General features: G+C 45.8%; 1 protein-coding gene across 1 annotated transcript; it reads left to right on the top strand.

Moving 5' to 3' along the window:
* SLC26A3 (solute carrier family 26 member 3) lies at nucleotides 5,312-17,689 on the top strand. The gene is made up of 20 exons (XM_021384602.1): nucleotides 5,312-6,009; nucleotides 6,549-6,688; nucleotides 6,792-6,902; nucleotides 6,987-7,144; nucleotides 7,721-7,885; nucleotides 8,244-8,396; nucleotides 8,781-8,863; nucleotides 9,792-9,939; nucleotides 10,067-10,180; nucleotides 10,294-10,371; nucleotides 10,789-10,884; nucleotides 12,351-12,457; nucleotides 12,900-12,969; nucleotides 13,058-13,150; nucleotides 13,707-13,802; nucleotides 14,650-14,883; nucleotides 15,631-15,685; nucleotides 16,067-16,212; nucleotides 16,483-16,545; nucleotides 17,043-17,689. The coding sequence occupies exons 1-20, from the start codon at nucleotides 5,879-5,881 to the stop codon at nucleotides 17,064-17,066; spliced, it is 2,265 nt and encodes a 754-aa protein (XP_021240277.1). The 5' UTR covers nucleotides 5,312-5,878; the 3' UTR covers nucleotides 17,067-17,689.

The raw sequence follows: 18,850 nt of genomic DNA, 5'->3' as shown, positions 1-18,850 counted from the left end.
AGCAGGAGGCAGCAGACGTGAAGTCCTTCGGAGCTCACCTAGCAGATTTTCAGAGCTGTGGGTGGTTTTCAGCTCCTACGAAACAAGAGGAAGCTGAGGGTACTTGACACTTGGCAAAGGCTCAGCCCGTGATTTATGTACAGCATTCAGCTATCCACATTTCTGGGGCTGCCTGAGAGATAGAGCAATGAGAAAATTCCATTTCTTCCTCTTCTGCTTTTCCTTGGCAGAAAAGGCCACACTTTTCCACTTGGCTGTGGCATTTAGCTGGTGTTTCAGCACTCAGTATAAAGCCACCAGGGTTTAGCACAAGTGAATTTGTGCAATGTGGGACAGGCAAACCCACCACCTTCTGCACAACTATTGTGTACAAAATCTCTCCTGCACAAACAAGAGAAAACTGTGCTCTTAACAGTACTGCTGCCAACACAGAGTGTTTATTCCCTTCACCACTTCACATAGCATCTCATTTCTTTGGTGACTTGGTGGGAGTTTTCCAGGAGTAAAGCATTTATAGTGGTCCTGGTGAAGCCAAGGATATGACTGCTGACTTCACCAGAGCCAGGAGTCTCTCCTGAACTTGAACTAAGTCCTCAAAAAGCTGTCCTACTGTTTCACACTGCAGCTTAAACTACCATAAAGGAGGTTGTAGTGAGGTGGAGATCAGCCTCTTTTTGCAGGTAACAGTGATAGGATAAGAGGTAATGCCTTTAAGATGCACCAGAGGAGGTTCAGGTTGGATATGAGGAAAAATTTCTTCTCAGGAAGAGTGATGAGGCACTGGCACAGGCTGCCCAGGAAGGTGGTGGAGTCACTGTCCATGCAGGTGTTCAAGAAATGTGGAGATGTGGCACTGAGGACTAGAGCTGTCACAGGCATGGGTTGGTGTTTGGACTGGATGATCTTGGTGGTCTTTACAACCTTAATGATTCTTTGTTTCTATGATTTGACGAATCTCTTGATGTACTTTGAATACAGAGAACTAAGAATGCCTTGAATCCTTCAAACTGGGTTTAAAGCACTTCTATGACCACACCATACCTGCACTTTGGCAAGGAGAGAGGCCAAAAGCTGTTTAATTATTTTATGGCTTGAGCTGTTCTACACCTTTTCAAATGTTTGTTGTTTTAATGGTAAATGTCATCTCTGTGTCAGCTTTACGAAGTGCAGCAAATACCTTAAGCCATGATGGCAGTTATCAAGAGCAGGGGTGTGCTGTCACAGAGAGAGCACTCCACTCTCCAGGAAATGACCTGGGATCATTACTGACTGGAAAAGCTTATGGGCTTGGCTGGAAGTGCAGCACAAACTTTCAAAAGAACCTGGGGGCCTCGAAGAGCCTTCAGAAACCCAGAGCCAAGGGCTGGAGTGCAGGAAAGAAGCCCTGATCGCACCGGCAGATAGAGCCTGCACCTTGCAGGGACATGTGCTGAGGTTCTGCTTGCTCCATCATTTCTTGGTTTAATCATTGACTGAAATGTGTACAAACCCCCTGAGAGCGGCATCTGAGGCTCCTCCTGCTGCACCCTGTGTGCATGGCCATCCCTTGGGAGCACACAGGGTGCCCTCCTCATACCATGCCCCTTCACCAGGAGAGGAAATCTATGCCTTCAGGGCTAAGACAGGCTCTGGTTTCCAGACCAGAGTGCCCTAAGGAGATTAGCACCCTGTGGCTGTCTCAGTACTCTACATATCAATGGCTGAAGTGCTTGTGGTGGCATGACCTGAAGACAGCTTTCACCGGGAAACTCTGAAGCTAAGGTGTCCTCAGCACCTCAGCACTGAGTGTTTGCTGATGTCCTGAACTCGGGAACCCGTTGTTGGAGTTGCATGCTGAGGCATAAGGATGTTATTTCAGCTATCTGTCTCCTTAAGAGGTTTTGGGTATCTCAGGGGAATGCTTGCAAAGGTTCTCCTTGGCCTCCAGCGCCCTCAGTTCCTCAGTGGGCAGTGAAATGGGAGAAGGACTCTGCAGAGCAGCCCAGCCCACCTACACCGTGCACACATCGCAGGATGCTGCAGCCGCCGGATCCGGCACTCAGAGCTGGTCTCTGGAAATCCCTGTCCTCAACTCTGGAAATCCCTGCCAAGGCTACTTTTGAAAATGATCCAAGCATTCCAGAATTGTTCCTGGAAAGACAATGCTGAATCCCTTCAAGATACCTGGGAGGAGAGCTCACAGGTGTACACCTCGCCCAGAGCTGACACAACAGCAGCCCCGTTCCCTTACCATGGGTCATGCTCTTCCAGAAATCGAGGAGCTCTGATATCTGGGCCACCACCTCCCATTATGCGCAACAGAACCCTGGCAGATGCACAGCAGAGGATTGCAACAGAGTCCTTCTTACTCATCTCTATTTTCCTACATTAATCTCTGCAGTCCAATCAGAAGCAGTTCTCCAAACAAAGTTAAGCAATATCCCAGAGATCTTTAAGAAATGACTCTTATCATCCCTCCTGAGAGTAGACTCAATGGTCAAGGCCACAGTGAAATCTTACTTTTCTTGTAAAAGTTAACCGAAGTTAGTTATTAAAGTGCTGCTGGTATTTAGGGAGGCTCTGAAATGAAGAGCGGCACAAGATACCTGTGGTGCCTCTGAACAATTCAAGGATATCTTTTTCTATACAATCATTGTGTGGTTTCTTGTGTAGAGCTTCGTAGAAGACATATCAGGTAAGATTTTGACTTGCCAGTCAGGATATGGGATATGCGAAATAATGCTTATAAACAAAATGCTTCTAGTCATATTGTGTATTTCTTGTAAAATGTGAGAGGTTCCCTTGTGGAATTTGTTTGTATTTTTCAAATGTTTGTATTGTAGAGAAATAGAGGTTATGTGTGTATACACAGACTGAAAAATGGGAAAAAAATGTTAATATTTAATTATTCTGATGAAGTTACCAGATTTTTGTGTGCTACTTAGTCAATATTTAGGATAAATTAATGAAAGGGAGAAAGCATGTCTTTGTTAATCTGCTCAGCAATGTGACATTAAAACATGCATTTCCAATAGTTCACAAATGTGGGAGTTTAGCAGGGAAACTGGACTTCTTAGTGTGAAAAACTGTAAGGCCGGCTGCGAGCACAGGATCGGAGGCTGTAAGGAATAGGGCTGAACTAGAACCTTGGTTATGGGTTTGCATTCAGATCTAGTCTTGGTCAGTGGGGAGTGAAAGCTGTTAGTCCGATAGTTGTGCAGCGTGAGCTTGCTCTGTGCCCCTTCTCCCCATGGGTGGATGGGCACGCTACACAAGTCATCAGAAGAACTGCACTGATTGGCATCTCCCACACAAGTCCAAGGGCTTATCGATGAGAGTACTCTAGAAATGCAGTGGGCGACACTGAGCACAGACCTCTCCTTTAGGGGATTTGCAGAGTATGGGATCCTTCACTACACTGGTACTTGCCACAGCATCCATGTTTTCCCAAAAACATCTAAAATAATGGTGCAGACAGCCATAAAGCCACCCTTGCAAAGGGGACTCTACCGTTCTGAGTGTAGCTGTGAAGAAAATAACAGCGAGCAAGAGGAAAGCAACACAGACTGAAGTTATGGTAGCTGATAGCTTTGGCAGCCCATGGAAAATGGAGAACGCCACGTGGCACCAACATCTCCAAAGCAGACCCATGTTCAAATCCTTCTGATGAGACCCTCCAGGCAATGACCCAGGAATCCTTTTGCAAGGCTCAGACAATCACACAAAGCTAGCCAGGAAGAGAGTCACTAAACTAGGGTTTCTATCACGAAAGAAAAAAAGACATACAAAATACTTACACCTTCAACAAGACAAGCACAGATAAAACAAAGGATATTTGGGGCAGAAGGTTTGGTTTGAGGAAGGAATCAAGGCTGGGCAAAGGGCAGGGTGACATCTGAAGCATTCACGAAAGCTAAAGCAGCTGCTGAACTGGAGAAAATTTGAAATGAAAGAGTAACCCACATATTTCTTTCATTTTTATGGCTTAGAAACATTTCAGAGGGTACAAATAGTACATCTTATGCCCTGCAATGTAATGAACAACACTGTTCAGAAAGTTCCTCTCTGTGGTGTGAGGTCTGAAGGACTGATACACGGTCTGGGAAACAGCAATTCTACAATCTTTGACAGATGAAACTTCTTCCTTAAAACCTATGTACATTGAGGCTTACCAGAGAAAGAACAAAATGAAGCAAGTTTTTCTTTTCAACGTCATCCACCTCTGGTCTTGGAACCAAGCAGAGGGAAGGATGATAGAATCAGAATGTGATATCTCTGGCCAGTTTTAACAGGCAGGACCAGATGGTAAACATGTTAAACTCATTGCCTAAATACAGAATCTTTTTTGGAAAAATAGCATATCCACAAAAAACAATATATACGAGAGGTTCATTTGACATTATTTGGGCTTATTAATATCCATGAATTTCCCTAGAATAAACTAAGAGGAAATAAAATTGAATTTTCCTGAAGTAGGACATTAATAGGCCCTGAACTCAAGCAAAGCAGTGAGCTTCAGGGTGGGATTCACATTTTAATGCAAAAATTGTCGCAGATGAACAGCTTTCCATCTGTTCATAGCAGCGCAAACCACCTTGTGCCATTTGGATGTACGACCTGTGACACCTCCAAACATTGTGTCCACAGAAGTAGAAGTCAGAGGTGCACATGGGCTGTGTCAGCGCAATTCAGCCACCACACCTGGGTGACGAAAGGCTGTCCCATTTAAGGCTACCAGCAAGCAGCAAGGCAAGAAGGAGCACTTGAGCTAGGGGAGAGAAAACACAGAGAAATGCTCTGTTGTCAGTGTCATGAGACGGCCAAGAGCAACTCTTGTTGTTCCTGCCTAGGGCTGGTACTGCATTAAATATTTAATGGTGACTATGGTAGAGATAAATGTTTTTAGGTGACTTTAACATGGGAAGAATGAAAGGCATTGGGATAAACATAACCGAAAACAGTGGACAGCACAATGACAGAGCCAACTAATTGCTGAAAAATACCCAGCAGTATTTTTGCAGCAGACCTCCCATCTCTGCATGTGCAACACAGGCATCAGCGGTCATTCCTGGAGCACAAACACACTGAAGTGGGTTGGAATAAGGCAGGAGGTAATAGTTAGGTCTGACACTGCAACAGCTGCTTGTGAGCATGAAGCAGAAGCACAGGGTGGCTGAGGCTGGCAGGGCTCTCTGGCCCTCTTGCCCAGCCCCTGCCCCAGCAGGGACACCTGAAGCAGGGTGCCCAGGGCCAACAGAGAAGCAGTCCAGACAACCTGTGGAAACAGAACATACAGAGAACTGAAAGTGCAACAATACCATGCTTTTTACGACCGAGTCCCCCATGGTCCAAGCCAAAAGATTCAGCCCTGCCTCTGAGTGCAGGAGAAGATGGCTGAGCCATGCCCAGGCTCTGCCTTTTCCCCCTGGCTTTGTGGAGACTTCCAGCTCACAGCCTTCCTGGCTGGGTTCAATGCTTCTCCCCATGCCTCAAAGTGAAACCATTGGGCATCTGCTTGTTTGTTCCTTAAGAAATCAGTCCCCTTGAGTGAGACAGTCGTCAGTGGCAGACATCTGACTCACAGATGAAGTCAGAATCCATTCAGTCCACTTGTTGGCTGCATCTTCAGAAAGAAATACTTCATGCTCCAGTGGAACCCTGCTCTGCAGTGGGAGGACAGGGACAAGAGGTCACCTTGGCAAAACGAAGCGGGTGTCTCTCAGCCATCTGTTCTTTGATCTTCAAAGGTGGGAACACTCAGTTGGGAGTTCAGTCATCTGTGCCATGGCTACTCACCTCCTAGTACATGTGGAGCTAATCTTGTGCTTTTTTTCAGGTTTTTAATTGACCAAAACCAAAGAGCAGCACAGCAGTCACAGTCCTCATCCTCTGAAGAGAAATGGTTGAACCTGTAGGCAACCACTATGTTGTAGCCAGACGTGTGTACTCAGAGAATTCATTTCACGAAGAGCACGAGAAATTGCACAGATACCATAAAAACTTCTGGGATCATTTGAAACTCTATTTTCGGTAAGAAGATCTTTCTCTTTAACACGGATCTAAGAAACAACCTGGAATGAAGATGTCAGATAGCATGCATTCTGTTCTGACAGTGTTCATCTCAGATGCCACAAGGCCAATGAAAACTCATTTTTCTAGAGAATTTCAGGTTGTTTTTTTTTTTTTCCCGAAAGAATTTTAGCTGCTGTTGCCTGTAAGTCTTCCTGCAGTTGTATCCCAGGCAGCTTGTCTTCTCACGGGCACCTGGAGCACAGCCTCACCCCAGTGGGGCCGGAGGAACCCTGGAGGTCATCACATCCTGCTGGGGGCCCAGCTGGCATCGCAGGTTGCTCAGGGCTGTGTCTGGTCTCTGGCAAGCTGACCTCAATCCCACTCCCTCATTTCCCCTCTGAATACTCTGCCCATGACAGAGGGTTGGAACTCGATGATCTTTAAGGTCCCTTCCAACCTGAGCCAGGATTCTATGAATGCAGAGAGTGTGTCCCAACGTTCTGAGACCCAACCGAGGTGTTTCAGTGGCAGAGCTGTATCCTCTTGTGTCTTTACAGTTGCTCCCCACAAAGGGTCAAAAAAGTTGCCCTGCGTCTGTTTCCTGTCATCTCCTGGCTGCCTGCATACCGCTTCAGGGAGTGGATCCTGAGCGACATTGTCTCTGGCATCAACACGGGGCTGGTGTCTGTGCTGCAAGGTAGCTTGGGTAGCTCTGCTTTGACACCGCCCATGGCCCAGGAGGGAGGCTGCTGGTCTGTCCCCTCACACACCTTGCCGTCCCACTGTCTCTGCTCCTATAGGTCTCGCATTTGCTTTGCTGGTGAATGTCCCTCCTGGTTATGGACTCTACGCAGCATTTTTCCCAGTCCTGGTCTATTTTATCTTTGGTACATCCAGACATATCTCAGTGGGTAAGTACAGGCACACTGCCCACCCTCATCACCAATGACCAAGTGCAGTCTTCCCCTGTGGGTCTGATGATGCCCTGTGTGCAGGTCCCTTCCCCGTCCTGAGCCTGATGGTGGGAGGCGTCGTCACCAGGCTGGTCCCTGATGGCACTGCTGGAAATGGCACTGCCACCAACACATCAGCTATAGATGAACAGAGGGTGATGGTAGCCGCTTCTGTCACCTTTCTGTCCGGGATTTTTCAGGTTGGTAAATAAATAGAATCATAGAATATCCCAGGTTGGAAGAGATACCCATAAGGATCATCAAGTCCAACTCCTGGCTCCACACAGGACCATCCAATACATATACTGCCCAGTGCGTGTACCCACATGTGTACATGCACTGATATGAACAGCTGGATGGTGAAATAATGTCATAAGAATGAAGTATTTGGATTTGTTTTTTCAGAAAAAAAAAAATCAAAACAGTTCCTTCTTCCTTCCTAATACAGAATTCCTAAAATCCCTCCCTAATATATTCATATCTTTATAGTTCATGAAGCATTGGTACCATGTAAAAATATGGCTCTAGAAAACCTAAGACTAAAGAAGATACATTTAGTTATGAAATAAAAAGAATAGGTTCTAAGTGCTGTAGCCTTTACCTTTACCAGTCTTATGTTCCTAAGCCTCAACGTTGAGTCTGATGACAGCATTTTCCTTAATCCCTGATGTATGGGATTAAGTGAAGATGTTACTGTTAAATATGGGTCCCTTTATTGCAGAGATTGCTTAAAAGCACGAGTGAATCCCACTAACGTGTGGTCATTTGCATTTCAGTTGCTTCTGGGACTTCTCCAGTTTGGATTCATAGTCATTTATTTATCGCACTCATTAATCAGTGGCTTCACAACTGCTGCAGCCATCCATGTCCTGGTGTCTCAGCTGAAGTTCATGTTTCAACTGCCTGTCCCTGGATTTAATAAACCATTCGGCATCATCTATGTAAGTGCAAACTCTTCAGCATTTCTAATGTTCTGAAAAGCTGTGGTGTGCGCCTTACTGTGTGCCACAAGGCCGTGATAACAGCGCTGGGCGTTACCAGCAGCTAAGGAGGAGAAACCCAATAGAAATATATGAGATGGCTGCTGTTAATATATGGAAGATCCTTACATTTCTCACCAGATACCAAGTTACACCCTGCTGGGTTAGTTAGATAGCATTTTAGAATCATAGAGTCCTTAGAGTTGGAAGGGACCTTTAAAGGCCATCTAGTCCAACTCCCCAGCAATGAACAGGGACAGCACAGCTAGATCAGGGTGCTGTTAGCTGAAAAGCACCATGTTTCTTACTGATGTTGCAGACTCTGGAGAGCGTGTTCAGCCAGATCACCGACACCAACATCGCCGACCTCGTCACCTCCCTTCTCGTCTTGCTCATTGTGTTCGTGGTGAAAGAGATAAATGATCGCTACAAAGCAAAGCTACCCACCCCTATCCCCATCGAGCTCATTGTGGTAATGACCTCTCCTCTGATTCTATGAGTGCTCCATCACTCCATAGGGAGCAGTGCTTTTTGGGGTTGGCACTGTGCTCCAGGCTGCCCAGAGCTGCAGCAGGTGGGGACCTCAGTGGGGCAGCCCTGCAGCCCACTGCTATTCTCTGCTGCCAGAGGGATGTTCTGAGATACTCTCTGTGGGATTTATGAGCATGAAACCATTCCATGAAGTGGTTCAGGAATTATATCTGAACACGTCCTGGGTGCGCAGAGCTGGGGCACTGTCCTGCCACTGGTGTTGAGGCTGAGGTGTATGTGAGAGAGGGGAGGAAATGTTTCTTCATGATTTCCCCATCACTCATTTGAATGTTCCTAATGGAGGTGGGTTTTTTTAATCTTTCAGACTGTCTTAGCGGCACTGATTTCTCATTTTGCTAAATTTGAAGAAAAATTTAAAGTAGCTGTCGTGGGAAAACTAGAAGAAGGGTAAGTGGTTTGCTTACAGTTTGCCTGTGGAGCAAAATGTTCTCTCCAGTTTGTCAGTGCTAAATCGGTTCAGCTCAGTTTTTTTGACCAAAATCATCTACTTCATCTTCTTGTCCTCATGAGGCCCCCATGTCCAATCCTCTATGGCCGTTGGACTAGGTGGTCTTAATAGTCTTTTCCAACCTTAGTGGTTCCATGATTCTACATATGGAGTATATATCTATATGTAGAGTATACGCATTATACAGAAAATATCCAGGTATACCAGAATTTTGGCATGAAGACTTAATACGCATACATTGAAGTAGAGAGGCAGGAGGGCAGCCATTTACTCACCAGGGCACTCAGCACCTGTAGCTCCTGTGCATTAGTGGATGAGGTTTGCAGAGAAGCAGTGATTTCTGCTTGAAACTGTCTGTGCTCCAGATTTCAGTTCACTGGAAAACAAAACAAAACAAAACAAAGAAGCAAACCTGAGAATTTCTCCCCAGGATCTGCAAAAGCCCCTGAGCCAAGGAGCAGGACATAGCAAAGCTAAAGTACATAGAAGATAACCTGAGACTAATGTGGCTTAGTACACGTTTGTTGAGCTGCCTAAGGTGCTCCAGTGAATTACACAGGGATTTTTTAAATCCACACATAATTGGAAGGCAGAACCGTGCGTGCACTTCAGACAAGATAAGCTGTGGCTGATCCTGGCCAACTAAATGGGAGCTGCTGAGATAGCAGCTGAGATGAGTGCAGCTGGAGAGTCCCTGTCCTGATCAAGGATTCCCAAAGTGTTATGGGTTCAGGTTTGCAATTACACATTGCACCTCTCCAAAGCACTCAGCTAAGGCCGCGTGAGCAGGACCGCTGCCTTGCTCACCTGCTTGGCAGATCATCTCCTTACACATTTCCTTAAAGAGCAGAGATTTTTGTCTTTCAGATTCAAAGCTCCTGTTGCACCTGATGCAGGCATTATCCAAAAGTGTGTCGGAGATGGCATCTCCATTGCAATTGTTGGATTCGCAGTAGCCTTCTCTGTAGCTAAAGTGTATTCCATCAAACACGACTACCCAATAGATGGCAACCAGGTAGGGAAAAGACACAGCACTATGCGTTTGCTGACGGGAAATAAGTCATTTTAGGAATGCATTGTCTTGAATGCATTTTTGTCTTCAGGAATGCTTTTAAGAACAGCCTTTTTTGGTTTTATTCCAGGAACTAATTGCCTTTGGACTTGGTAATATATTAGGTGGATCATTCAAAGGATTTGCCTCCAGTACAGCTTTGTCAAGATCAGGTGTGCAGGAGAGCACGGGAGGCAAAACACAGGTACAGAAGACAACAGATCCAGGTGGCACTTAATACAAGGAAGGTCTCTTTCTTCCTTGCTGATTCTAATGCCTTCAGGCAATTATTCATGGTGGAATTGTTCTTTCATGCAGATTGCTGGTATTATCTCTGCTATCATCGTCTTGATTGTCATCTTGGCCATTGGGTTTCTCCTGGCACCATTACAAAAGGTATTCACTGGCTTGACCCCACACTTCCTTCTGCTGGAGGAGTCACTGGGAACATTCATGGACTTCAGTAGGAGACAAATAGAATTTTTGCAAAACTAGGTTATTTCTCCCATATTATGACGCCAATACATGGGGTCAAAGGGAAGATGGGTGCCACACACTAAACATCATAGCACCAGCTTTTAGGTGCCAGAATTGAGTGGGGTTTGCAACTGCAGGTCAGACACCTGCTGCACCACAGCTGGGAAGGTTGCAGAACAACGGACAGGGTACCCTGACCCACAGCAGCACATCACTGGCAGCTAACTGGTCTTCCAGCTGCACTTTGGCCCCAATTGCATGACGTCTTAAGCCTGAACGTTCAATGTATGCTTTGTTTGCTTCAAAATTAAGTACATGTTTTGGTCTTCTCAACAGTCAGTCCTTGCATCCTTGGCTCTTGGCAACTTGAAGGGAATGCTCATGCAGTTCAAGGAGATAGGCGTCCTTTGGAGGAAGGATAAATATGACTGTGTAAGTTGAGTCTCTCAAGCATTCAGGAATGAAGCTCTGTGGAAAGGTCACCCATTACACGAACACTCTTAAAGGTTATCTTTATTTTTATACATGCCCTACTTCTCTACATAGGAAGTACAACTATATGCGCCTTTTTAATCTTGCACCCCTTGCTCATGTTTTCCATTTTATCCCATCTATTCTGAGTCCATTTGCTCTGTTCACCTCTCTTGAGGGCTACATGCACTTTATCAAAACATATTAAAATACAGTTCATTGTATAAAATCAAATATAGAAAGAAATTACAGAAAATGTCTAAATACCTACTGCACTGGATTCAGGGACATTTTCCCCCTTTCATACACTTCTGTGGTAGGACAGGTGGAAGTTACTCAGGAAATCCCAAGAGCAGCCCATGGCTTGAAGGGCTTGCTCGCAACAGAAGAGTGCATGGCTGGAGGTCAGGGCTTCCTAACTCTTGCACTCAGAAGATGCAGTCTCTTGCCTTCTCATCTGCTGATTCTTCCAGTTCCTAAATGGATTCTGGCCTCAGTTTTCCCAGCTACAAAACAGTCTTTCACTAAGTGAAAGTATGCTTTGATATCATGGAATCATAGAATGTCTTGGGTTGGAAGGGACCCCAAGGATCATAAAGCTCCAAGCCCCCTGCTGCAGGCAGGGGCACCAACCTCCACATCTGATGCTAGACCAGGCTGCCCAGGGCCCCATCCAACCTGGGCTTGAACACCTCCAGGGATGGGGCATCCACAACCTCTCTGGGCAGCCTGTTCCAGCACCTCACCACTCTGTTGGTAAAGAACTTCCTCCTGATACCCAACCTCAGTCTTCCCTCCTTCAACTTAAAAACATTTCCCCTTGTCCTGCCATTATCTACCCTTTCAAAGAATTGACTCCCTCCAGTTTGGAGGCTCCCTTCAGGTACTGGAAGTCTGCAATGAGGTCACCGCGCAGCCTTCTCTTCTCCAGGCTGAACAAGCCCAGCTCCCTCAGCCTTTCTTCATAGGGAAAGATCTGCAGTTAAATCTCTTTATTATTTAGTCACATGTGCTCATCAATCCAGTTCATTCTCAGCAGCTTGTTTCGCCTGTTTTGATGTCCAAAGCATGTTTACTACTCTCAGCTTTACCAGAATACTAATTTCCTGGTAAACTTGCCTTTCTGTTGGATTCTAATTGAGCATTTTATGAACCACCTATGGAAGATACACACTTCTATGACGCTAATCCTTGTGTACTGTACAGAAATTGTCATCTCTAGAAGCACTTCTGGGTGCTAGTTGATGACTCTGGCCCTATTTTACAAGATAAATATCCATGAAAGATGAAATCACTTTTCTTAAAGGCACATGGACAGCCCAGACCAGACCTGAGAAGGCAGCTCAGAGGCAGCTGCTCCCACACTGGGCTCGAGATTGGCGTCCTGCTCCCTTGCCTAACCACTGATATGTGCCTGCCCTTTGCAGGTGATCTGGGTGGTGACCTTCTTGGCGGCTGTTTTCCTGGGCCTGGACATCGGGCTGGCAACGGCTGTGGCATTCGAACTGCTGACCGTGGTGATCCGCTCCCAGATGTGAGTACTGCTTGGACGCAACGACACAACATTGCAGGACCTCCTGTCATAAATTAACTCATTCTGTACAGACAGACCAACATCCCCATGTCATGGTCTGTCCAGCAGCTGTGCACGGGCAGATCAGTTATGTGCAGGGATCCCTGGCTGCAAGGTTCTGCTTCATGTGCTTGTCCTCAGAGCACAGGTCCACCACCAAAGGGCCACGCTTGGTGCTGTCAGCATCCTCCCATCAGAGCGAAAGCTTCCAGCTGTTTCCCTGCTCAACTGGCACGACACAACACACAGCCAGGGCCACTCCAGGGCATGGTCACTGCAGGCAGGGCCTGATCTTTGCAGAGGTCTCCACCCTACCAGAACCATGCAGCAAACCAAGGGCAACCTCGACTGTCCCACCGGGTTTCAGCATGGGGTATCAACAACTGTGTGTGTTTGTTTGCAGCCCGAGCTGCACCACTTTGGCAAACGTTGGGAGAAGCAACATTTACAGAAACAGGAAGGATTACACCGATGTAAGAAACCTCCCATCTCTTTGGTCGTCTGCTGCATTTGTGTTTCTGTAACAGATGCCATGACCAATACTTTTGCTTCGTATGACAGATCTATGAGCCAGAGGGAGTGAAGATCTTCAAATGCTCATCTCCTATCTTCTTTGCTAATATTGAATTCTTCAAAGAGAAACTCATCTCTGCTGTAAGTGACTGCGGCAGTCATTATGAACAGACGAATTGTGTGATACATTAAGGCTGAATACAATTCCTGCATAATTAGTATGTATGCAGTTTGGCCCTACTTCAAAGATAAATTTTTCATGAATTTCTCAAATGTCATTTTCATGACTGTAGTCCCACGCGTACATAGCCAACCCTGAGAAGGAGAGAGGCCTGACTGGTTCTGAACATCAGCCTGGGCACAATCTGTAACAGCAGAGAAAGGCTGGGGAGACCCTGGTGAGCAGGGTTTTGGAGAAAAACAGCTCAAAAAGGCATTGCCGAAATGTTTACGGGTAGTGAAGTTTCAAGGTAGTTCAGGAATAGAAAACAATACCTTTCCTAAACAAACTCTATGCCTGAGACTTTAAGGCATCACAATTCATTCAGATAGGGGTATTTGTTCATTTACTTTTTGCTTGCATTGTCATTATCCAAGAGATTATGGGTGCTTTCTAGCCTCACCATCACAATTATGTGATAAGGTGCTGGAATTTTTGGCTCAACCTGAAGAACTATTCAATGTTCTGTTTCTGCAGGTTGGATTCAACCCACTCAGAGTCCTAAGGAAACGCAACAAAGCACTGAGAAAGATCAGAAAGATGCTGAAGAAAGGAGAGATGCAAGTGACGCCTGTATGTAGAGCAACCCCACTGGAAGTGGGCAGGGAGGGCACAGAACTGGGAAATTAAGCAGCCAGCTCCCTGGCTGGGGGTGCAGAGAGGGGCTCACAGCTTCCTTCTGATCAGACATGCCATTCCCAGTCACTACTTCATGGCATAATCAAATAAATACATGGTTTAAACTAAAAGAGGGGAGATTTAGATTGGATATAAGGAACAAATTCTTTACTCAGAGGGTGGTGAGGCCCTGGCACAGCTGCCCAGAGAAGCTGTGAGTGCCTCATCCCTGGAGGCGCTCAGGGCTGAGTTGGATGGAGCCCTGGGCAGCCTGAGCTGGTGGGGGGCAGCCAGCCCATGGTAGGGGGTTGGGGCTGGTGGGCTTTAAAGTCCCCTCCCACCCAAACCATTCTATGATTTAAAAAATGGCTCCCACAGTCAAAAATCCAGCATGCTTTTTGCTGACTTGTTCCAAAACTACTGAATCAAAGCGTATTTGACCACTGACTTCAGGGAAGATTAAATTCTTCTGGAAAAGACAATCATTAATGGATTCTGATGATGATTAAATGATTGGTTAGAGGAAAGCCAACATTTCAAAGCTCCTGAAAATGAAGGAGAGGCAGAACCTTTCCAGTGTAAAGACCAGGTGCTCCATCTCACAAGTACTGAGGGACATGGGTTAGCGGTATGGTGGTGATGGGTTGACAGTTGGACTAGATAATCTTTATGGTCTTTTCCAACCTTAATGATTGTATGATTCTATGTCAGCCTTGTGTTGCCACCACCCTCGCTCTTCCTTACGATGCACTTCCAACCCAGACAAAAGCATTAACTGTGGCACTTGCTTCTGCCATCACAGAAAGGCTTGATATGCGTGGCTCACCAGATGGAGGAGTCGGATGATGAATTAGACAACAACAGGATGGAGGAACTGGACCAGCCCACCAACATGGCAGACTTGCCCATTCAGATTAACTGGGATGCTGAGCTGCCCCCTGGCATCGCTGTGCCCCGGGTCGACATCCACAGCATCGTGCTGGACTTCTCAGCAGTGTCCTTCCTTGATTTTTCTGCCATGAGAGTCCTCCAAAAGGTAGTTCCAACTGATGAGACAGACAGTGATCACACAAAAGAAAAGCATACAAACGTGCTGTGCTGCATAGAGGTATTTCCATATGGATGGGAAAGTCAGTGGCAACCTTTGAGTTTACGTGAATTCAGATCTACGCTTTCCATAGAAACTGATCAAATAATTAATCATTTCCTTGGAATTAGAGCATTGGGAAGCTTTGCAGAAATGCATGTACAAAATATGGCTTGAAACATGGGGTCAGGAGCTGGAATACTGTAGCTTCATTTCTGCTCCCGCTCTCGCTTTCCAGGGCAGCCTTGAGCAAGGCAATAAGGACAATATTTTCCAACAGCAATAGCTGAAGTTAGCTATCTGGATCCACATTACACGGGCAAATCTATCTCCATAGTAACTAAATACTCACCAAGTACAATGGGAACAGTAGTTTTGCTTGAATTCTTAGTTAGAAAATTTCCCCAGAAGCTTTTGGAGTCTCAGTTTCATGAAAAGCCATACAGTTTACGAAAGATTATCTTTTTCACTGTGGGTGCAATGCATTTAATACTGCCCCATTTCAAAGGGAGCACTTCTCCCTGTCCACAGCCATTGAAGAGGCTGTTCTTCCTCCTGGTGCAGCAGAGCTTGATGTTAGAGCTGTTTGCCATTATTAAAAATACAATCAATATCTTAAATTGCTCTGGCTAATCTTAATGGCTGCTATCAGCAGAATTATCAGTGTATAAACAGTGCCTGTTTCCGGTTTAACAGACTTTGAAAGAGTTTGTCCGGATCAATATCGACATTTACATTGCAGGAGCACACGGTGAGTACTTGCGTTTCCGTCAGCCTCTCCACAGCTGCTCCATTCCCAGTAATTCCTCCTGCCTCGCCCCGCTGCCTTCCCTATCCCCTGAGCGGGGCTGGGGGATCCCCCAGCTCTACCTTCCCATCCTGGGTAATGACAGCTTCATCTCCCATCGCTCTCCAGTTCCCTTCTGCCTGGCCCCAAGCAAGGCAGTGCCAATGGGGCTGGAATCCCACTCTCCATGTTGGCACAGAGGAACCCATCTGCTCTAGTCAATAAAACTGGGCGCCTTACCAACTATCACTGTTTACTCCACGGACACACAAAGGATATGTTAGTCTTTTGGCACTGTCAGGACCTCTGCAGGTAACTTTATCCTTGGATTTTGTTCCCCTGCAGAGGGCTTCCTGGAGAAGCTGGAGAGATGCGCTTTTTTTGATGAGGAGATCAAGCCATCCATGTTTTTCCTCACCATTCATGATGCAGTTTTACACATTTTGCTGAAGAAGGACACAGCAAGCTCCCCAAAATTAAAGCTCGCTGAGGTAATGCTTCAGTTTTCATCTTTTGCTGCTTTAGTACCTTTACGTTACCCATAGGCACCCAGCAGCGCTCCGTATAGCCGGCCATACACGCTATGCTGCGTGTATATTCAGAAAGTTAAAAGATTAAAATTCAGCTGCCTCTGATAAATTGTGAGAGTCCAAGAAAAGGAGTGAATAACTCCCAGTGGAGATGGGCTGTCTCTGGGTTTCCCTCAGAGCTCCCTCCAAGGGCATCCATTTCTTAACCCTAAACTCATGTGTTCATTGCAGAAGGGGAACAGCAACGACTGTGTCATCACTACCAGCAATGGACTGCGCAGTCGGGACAGCACGGTAAGCCTCCTGCCTCCCCCACTGCCACTCCAGCCCTGGGTGCATAGGTAATGTGGTCACCAAAAGCTGCTTGCAGGAACTGTGAGGTCAGATCCCAAACACATCCTCATTGTTGAGCCCCTGTGTCAACCCAGGGCAGAAAGCACTCAGATTTATCAGTAGGATTTGACTTGAAGCAAAGCATTACATGAGTAACAAGTGCAGGGCTCTGCTGGCAGGAGCAGCCTGCAGAGAGAAGGCTTCCTTCATGGCTCTCCATGGAGCCTCTGGTGCAGTGTCCACACGGCAGAGATCCGTCGTTAGTCCCATTCCTACAAACGTCACAGGCAGAAGGGGAGACTGGAGGAGTGTGGGGAGAAGGTGTGAAAGACGTTAGACAACAGCCTTCCTGCACAAACGCTTTAGAGTAGTGAGCTTGCATGCCACTCACCAGTGACTCCCTACCCTGAATATTCCTTACTTAGGGTGACATTTACTTCCTTTTTTTCTTCCTACAGATTCCAGCAGAAACAAAATTTTAGATTTAATTTTCTAAATATAATATCCTCCAGCAACACAACATTGCTTACAGAATATGATGAAGGCACACACAGTGATGAGCATGGAGGCCAATGGATGTTTTCATCTACCTTAAGAAGGACTTACTACAAATGATTATGTTCCAAATTTTGGAATGGTTTTGTTAGTGTCTCTGTATATATAGAGATGTATTTATGTACATACACAAAGGCTAGAATCACCTGGATTTTCTATTTCATACCTTGCTGACAACCTACCCACACAGTTAAAGACACAAGTAGTGTTGTTCCTATTTGCATATACTTGTACATATATCCTCATTATTCTGAGTTTGTAGACAACCTGTACAGTTACAAAGGAACATATAAATATCTGAAATCCTTTAATTTATAGTCTTGTATTTGGGAGTGACTTATCTGCAGCTTGTATATAACTTGTATATAGTTTTCTTGATGGTTTACACAATACCTGATTGATCATTAAACTTATTTTCAGCACAGAACCATACACATAGTGTATGTACTGACTGTTGTGTCTACTGTGAAAACATGAAGATAGCTCAGTAAAGAGGCACAGCACATTCAGACCCAAACACAACTCATCTATTTTCTTTGGGATGCTATGAACTTACACTGGTAACTCTCCATGTTACCAATGCTGGTTGCATTTGTCAGTACACCAGGAAGGCAGCTCATCATCGGTCTGATCTCTTGCTGTAAAACAAAGTTTACAGTGGTTTGAAAATACAAAATTCGGGCTTATCTGAAGAAATCTGCAACAAAACCAAGCTGGGAGGTAACATTAAAGTGAGGCAGCTCCAAATACAGCTGGAAGATAATACAAAACTGAGGAGGTGCTGAATACAGAACAAAAGAGGTGACTGTGAAGACTGAGGTCAGAACATCACTCAATTGCCTTTCCAGCGCAGCCCTCAAAGAGACATAGATGGTGTCAGAACAGGGCTTGTTTTCTGGCAGAATGAGAAAGGTATCTTATCAGTGCTACTGCTCAATGCGTGGGTGAGATTTCGCTCTGAACATCAGCACAGAGCTCTCCTATTCAAGGATGAAGTCAGAGTGCTGGTGAATAGGAGCAGAGCTGTGGGGATCCCTGTGGAACGGGTAGTCTGTATTCAAGGGCTGACAGAAAGAGCTACAGAGTATAACAAGGGATTGAAACAAAGAGGAAAACCTATGCAAGAGAACAAGTATGACTGTCATATGGAGGTTAAAAAGAAATATATAAACTGCCCAAAGACAAACTTCAGCTAGATATTAGAAATGGGAGTTCCTAATTTTCAGAATGGCGAGATTCAAGAACAACCTTTCCAGTCAGAAAAAGAGGAGCAAACCCCCCTAAAGCGCTTACTGTACTTATGAGAACCTCAATACCCCCCATACGGGTGTGGGTGGGAGCTCCTCCAGTCCCCCCAGCGCCAGGCTCACAAACAAAACCTAATAAAACTGTGTAGGCTGCAACATATTCACATCCATTTACAATTACTCATTTTGCTTGTCTCCTGTTTAAAGCAGTTGAGGTTCTACTGCGAAACACTGCTACATGAAACAGGAAACCTCCCCGTCCACTGTCACACATTCTCACTCTTTCCATTAACAGAGGCGCATTGCACTCAGTCCTATTCGCACTCAGGAGTCTCTCGCGTTGTCACCAACACGTCGGACAGAACCACCAGGAGGACTGAGCTGACCCAACAGCTCCCACTGCCACTGCGCCTGCATCTTTGGGGACACACACTAGATTTTTTTAATCTTTCAGTCTCTCAAGC

The sequence above is a fragment of the Numida meleagris genome, chromosome 1 (genome assembly GCF_002078875.1).
Source record: "Numida meleagris isolate 19003 breed g44 Domestic line chromosome 1, NumMel1.0, whole genome shotgun sequence".
Taxonomy (NCBI): domain Eukaryota; kingdom Metazoa; phylum Chordata; class Aves; order Galliformes; family Numididae; genus Numida; species Numida meleagris.
Note: the sequence above shows the minus strand (reverse complement) of the source record. Positions and strands in the feature narration are given on the sequence as shown.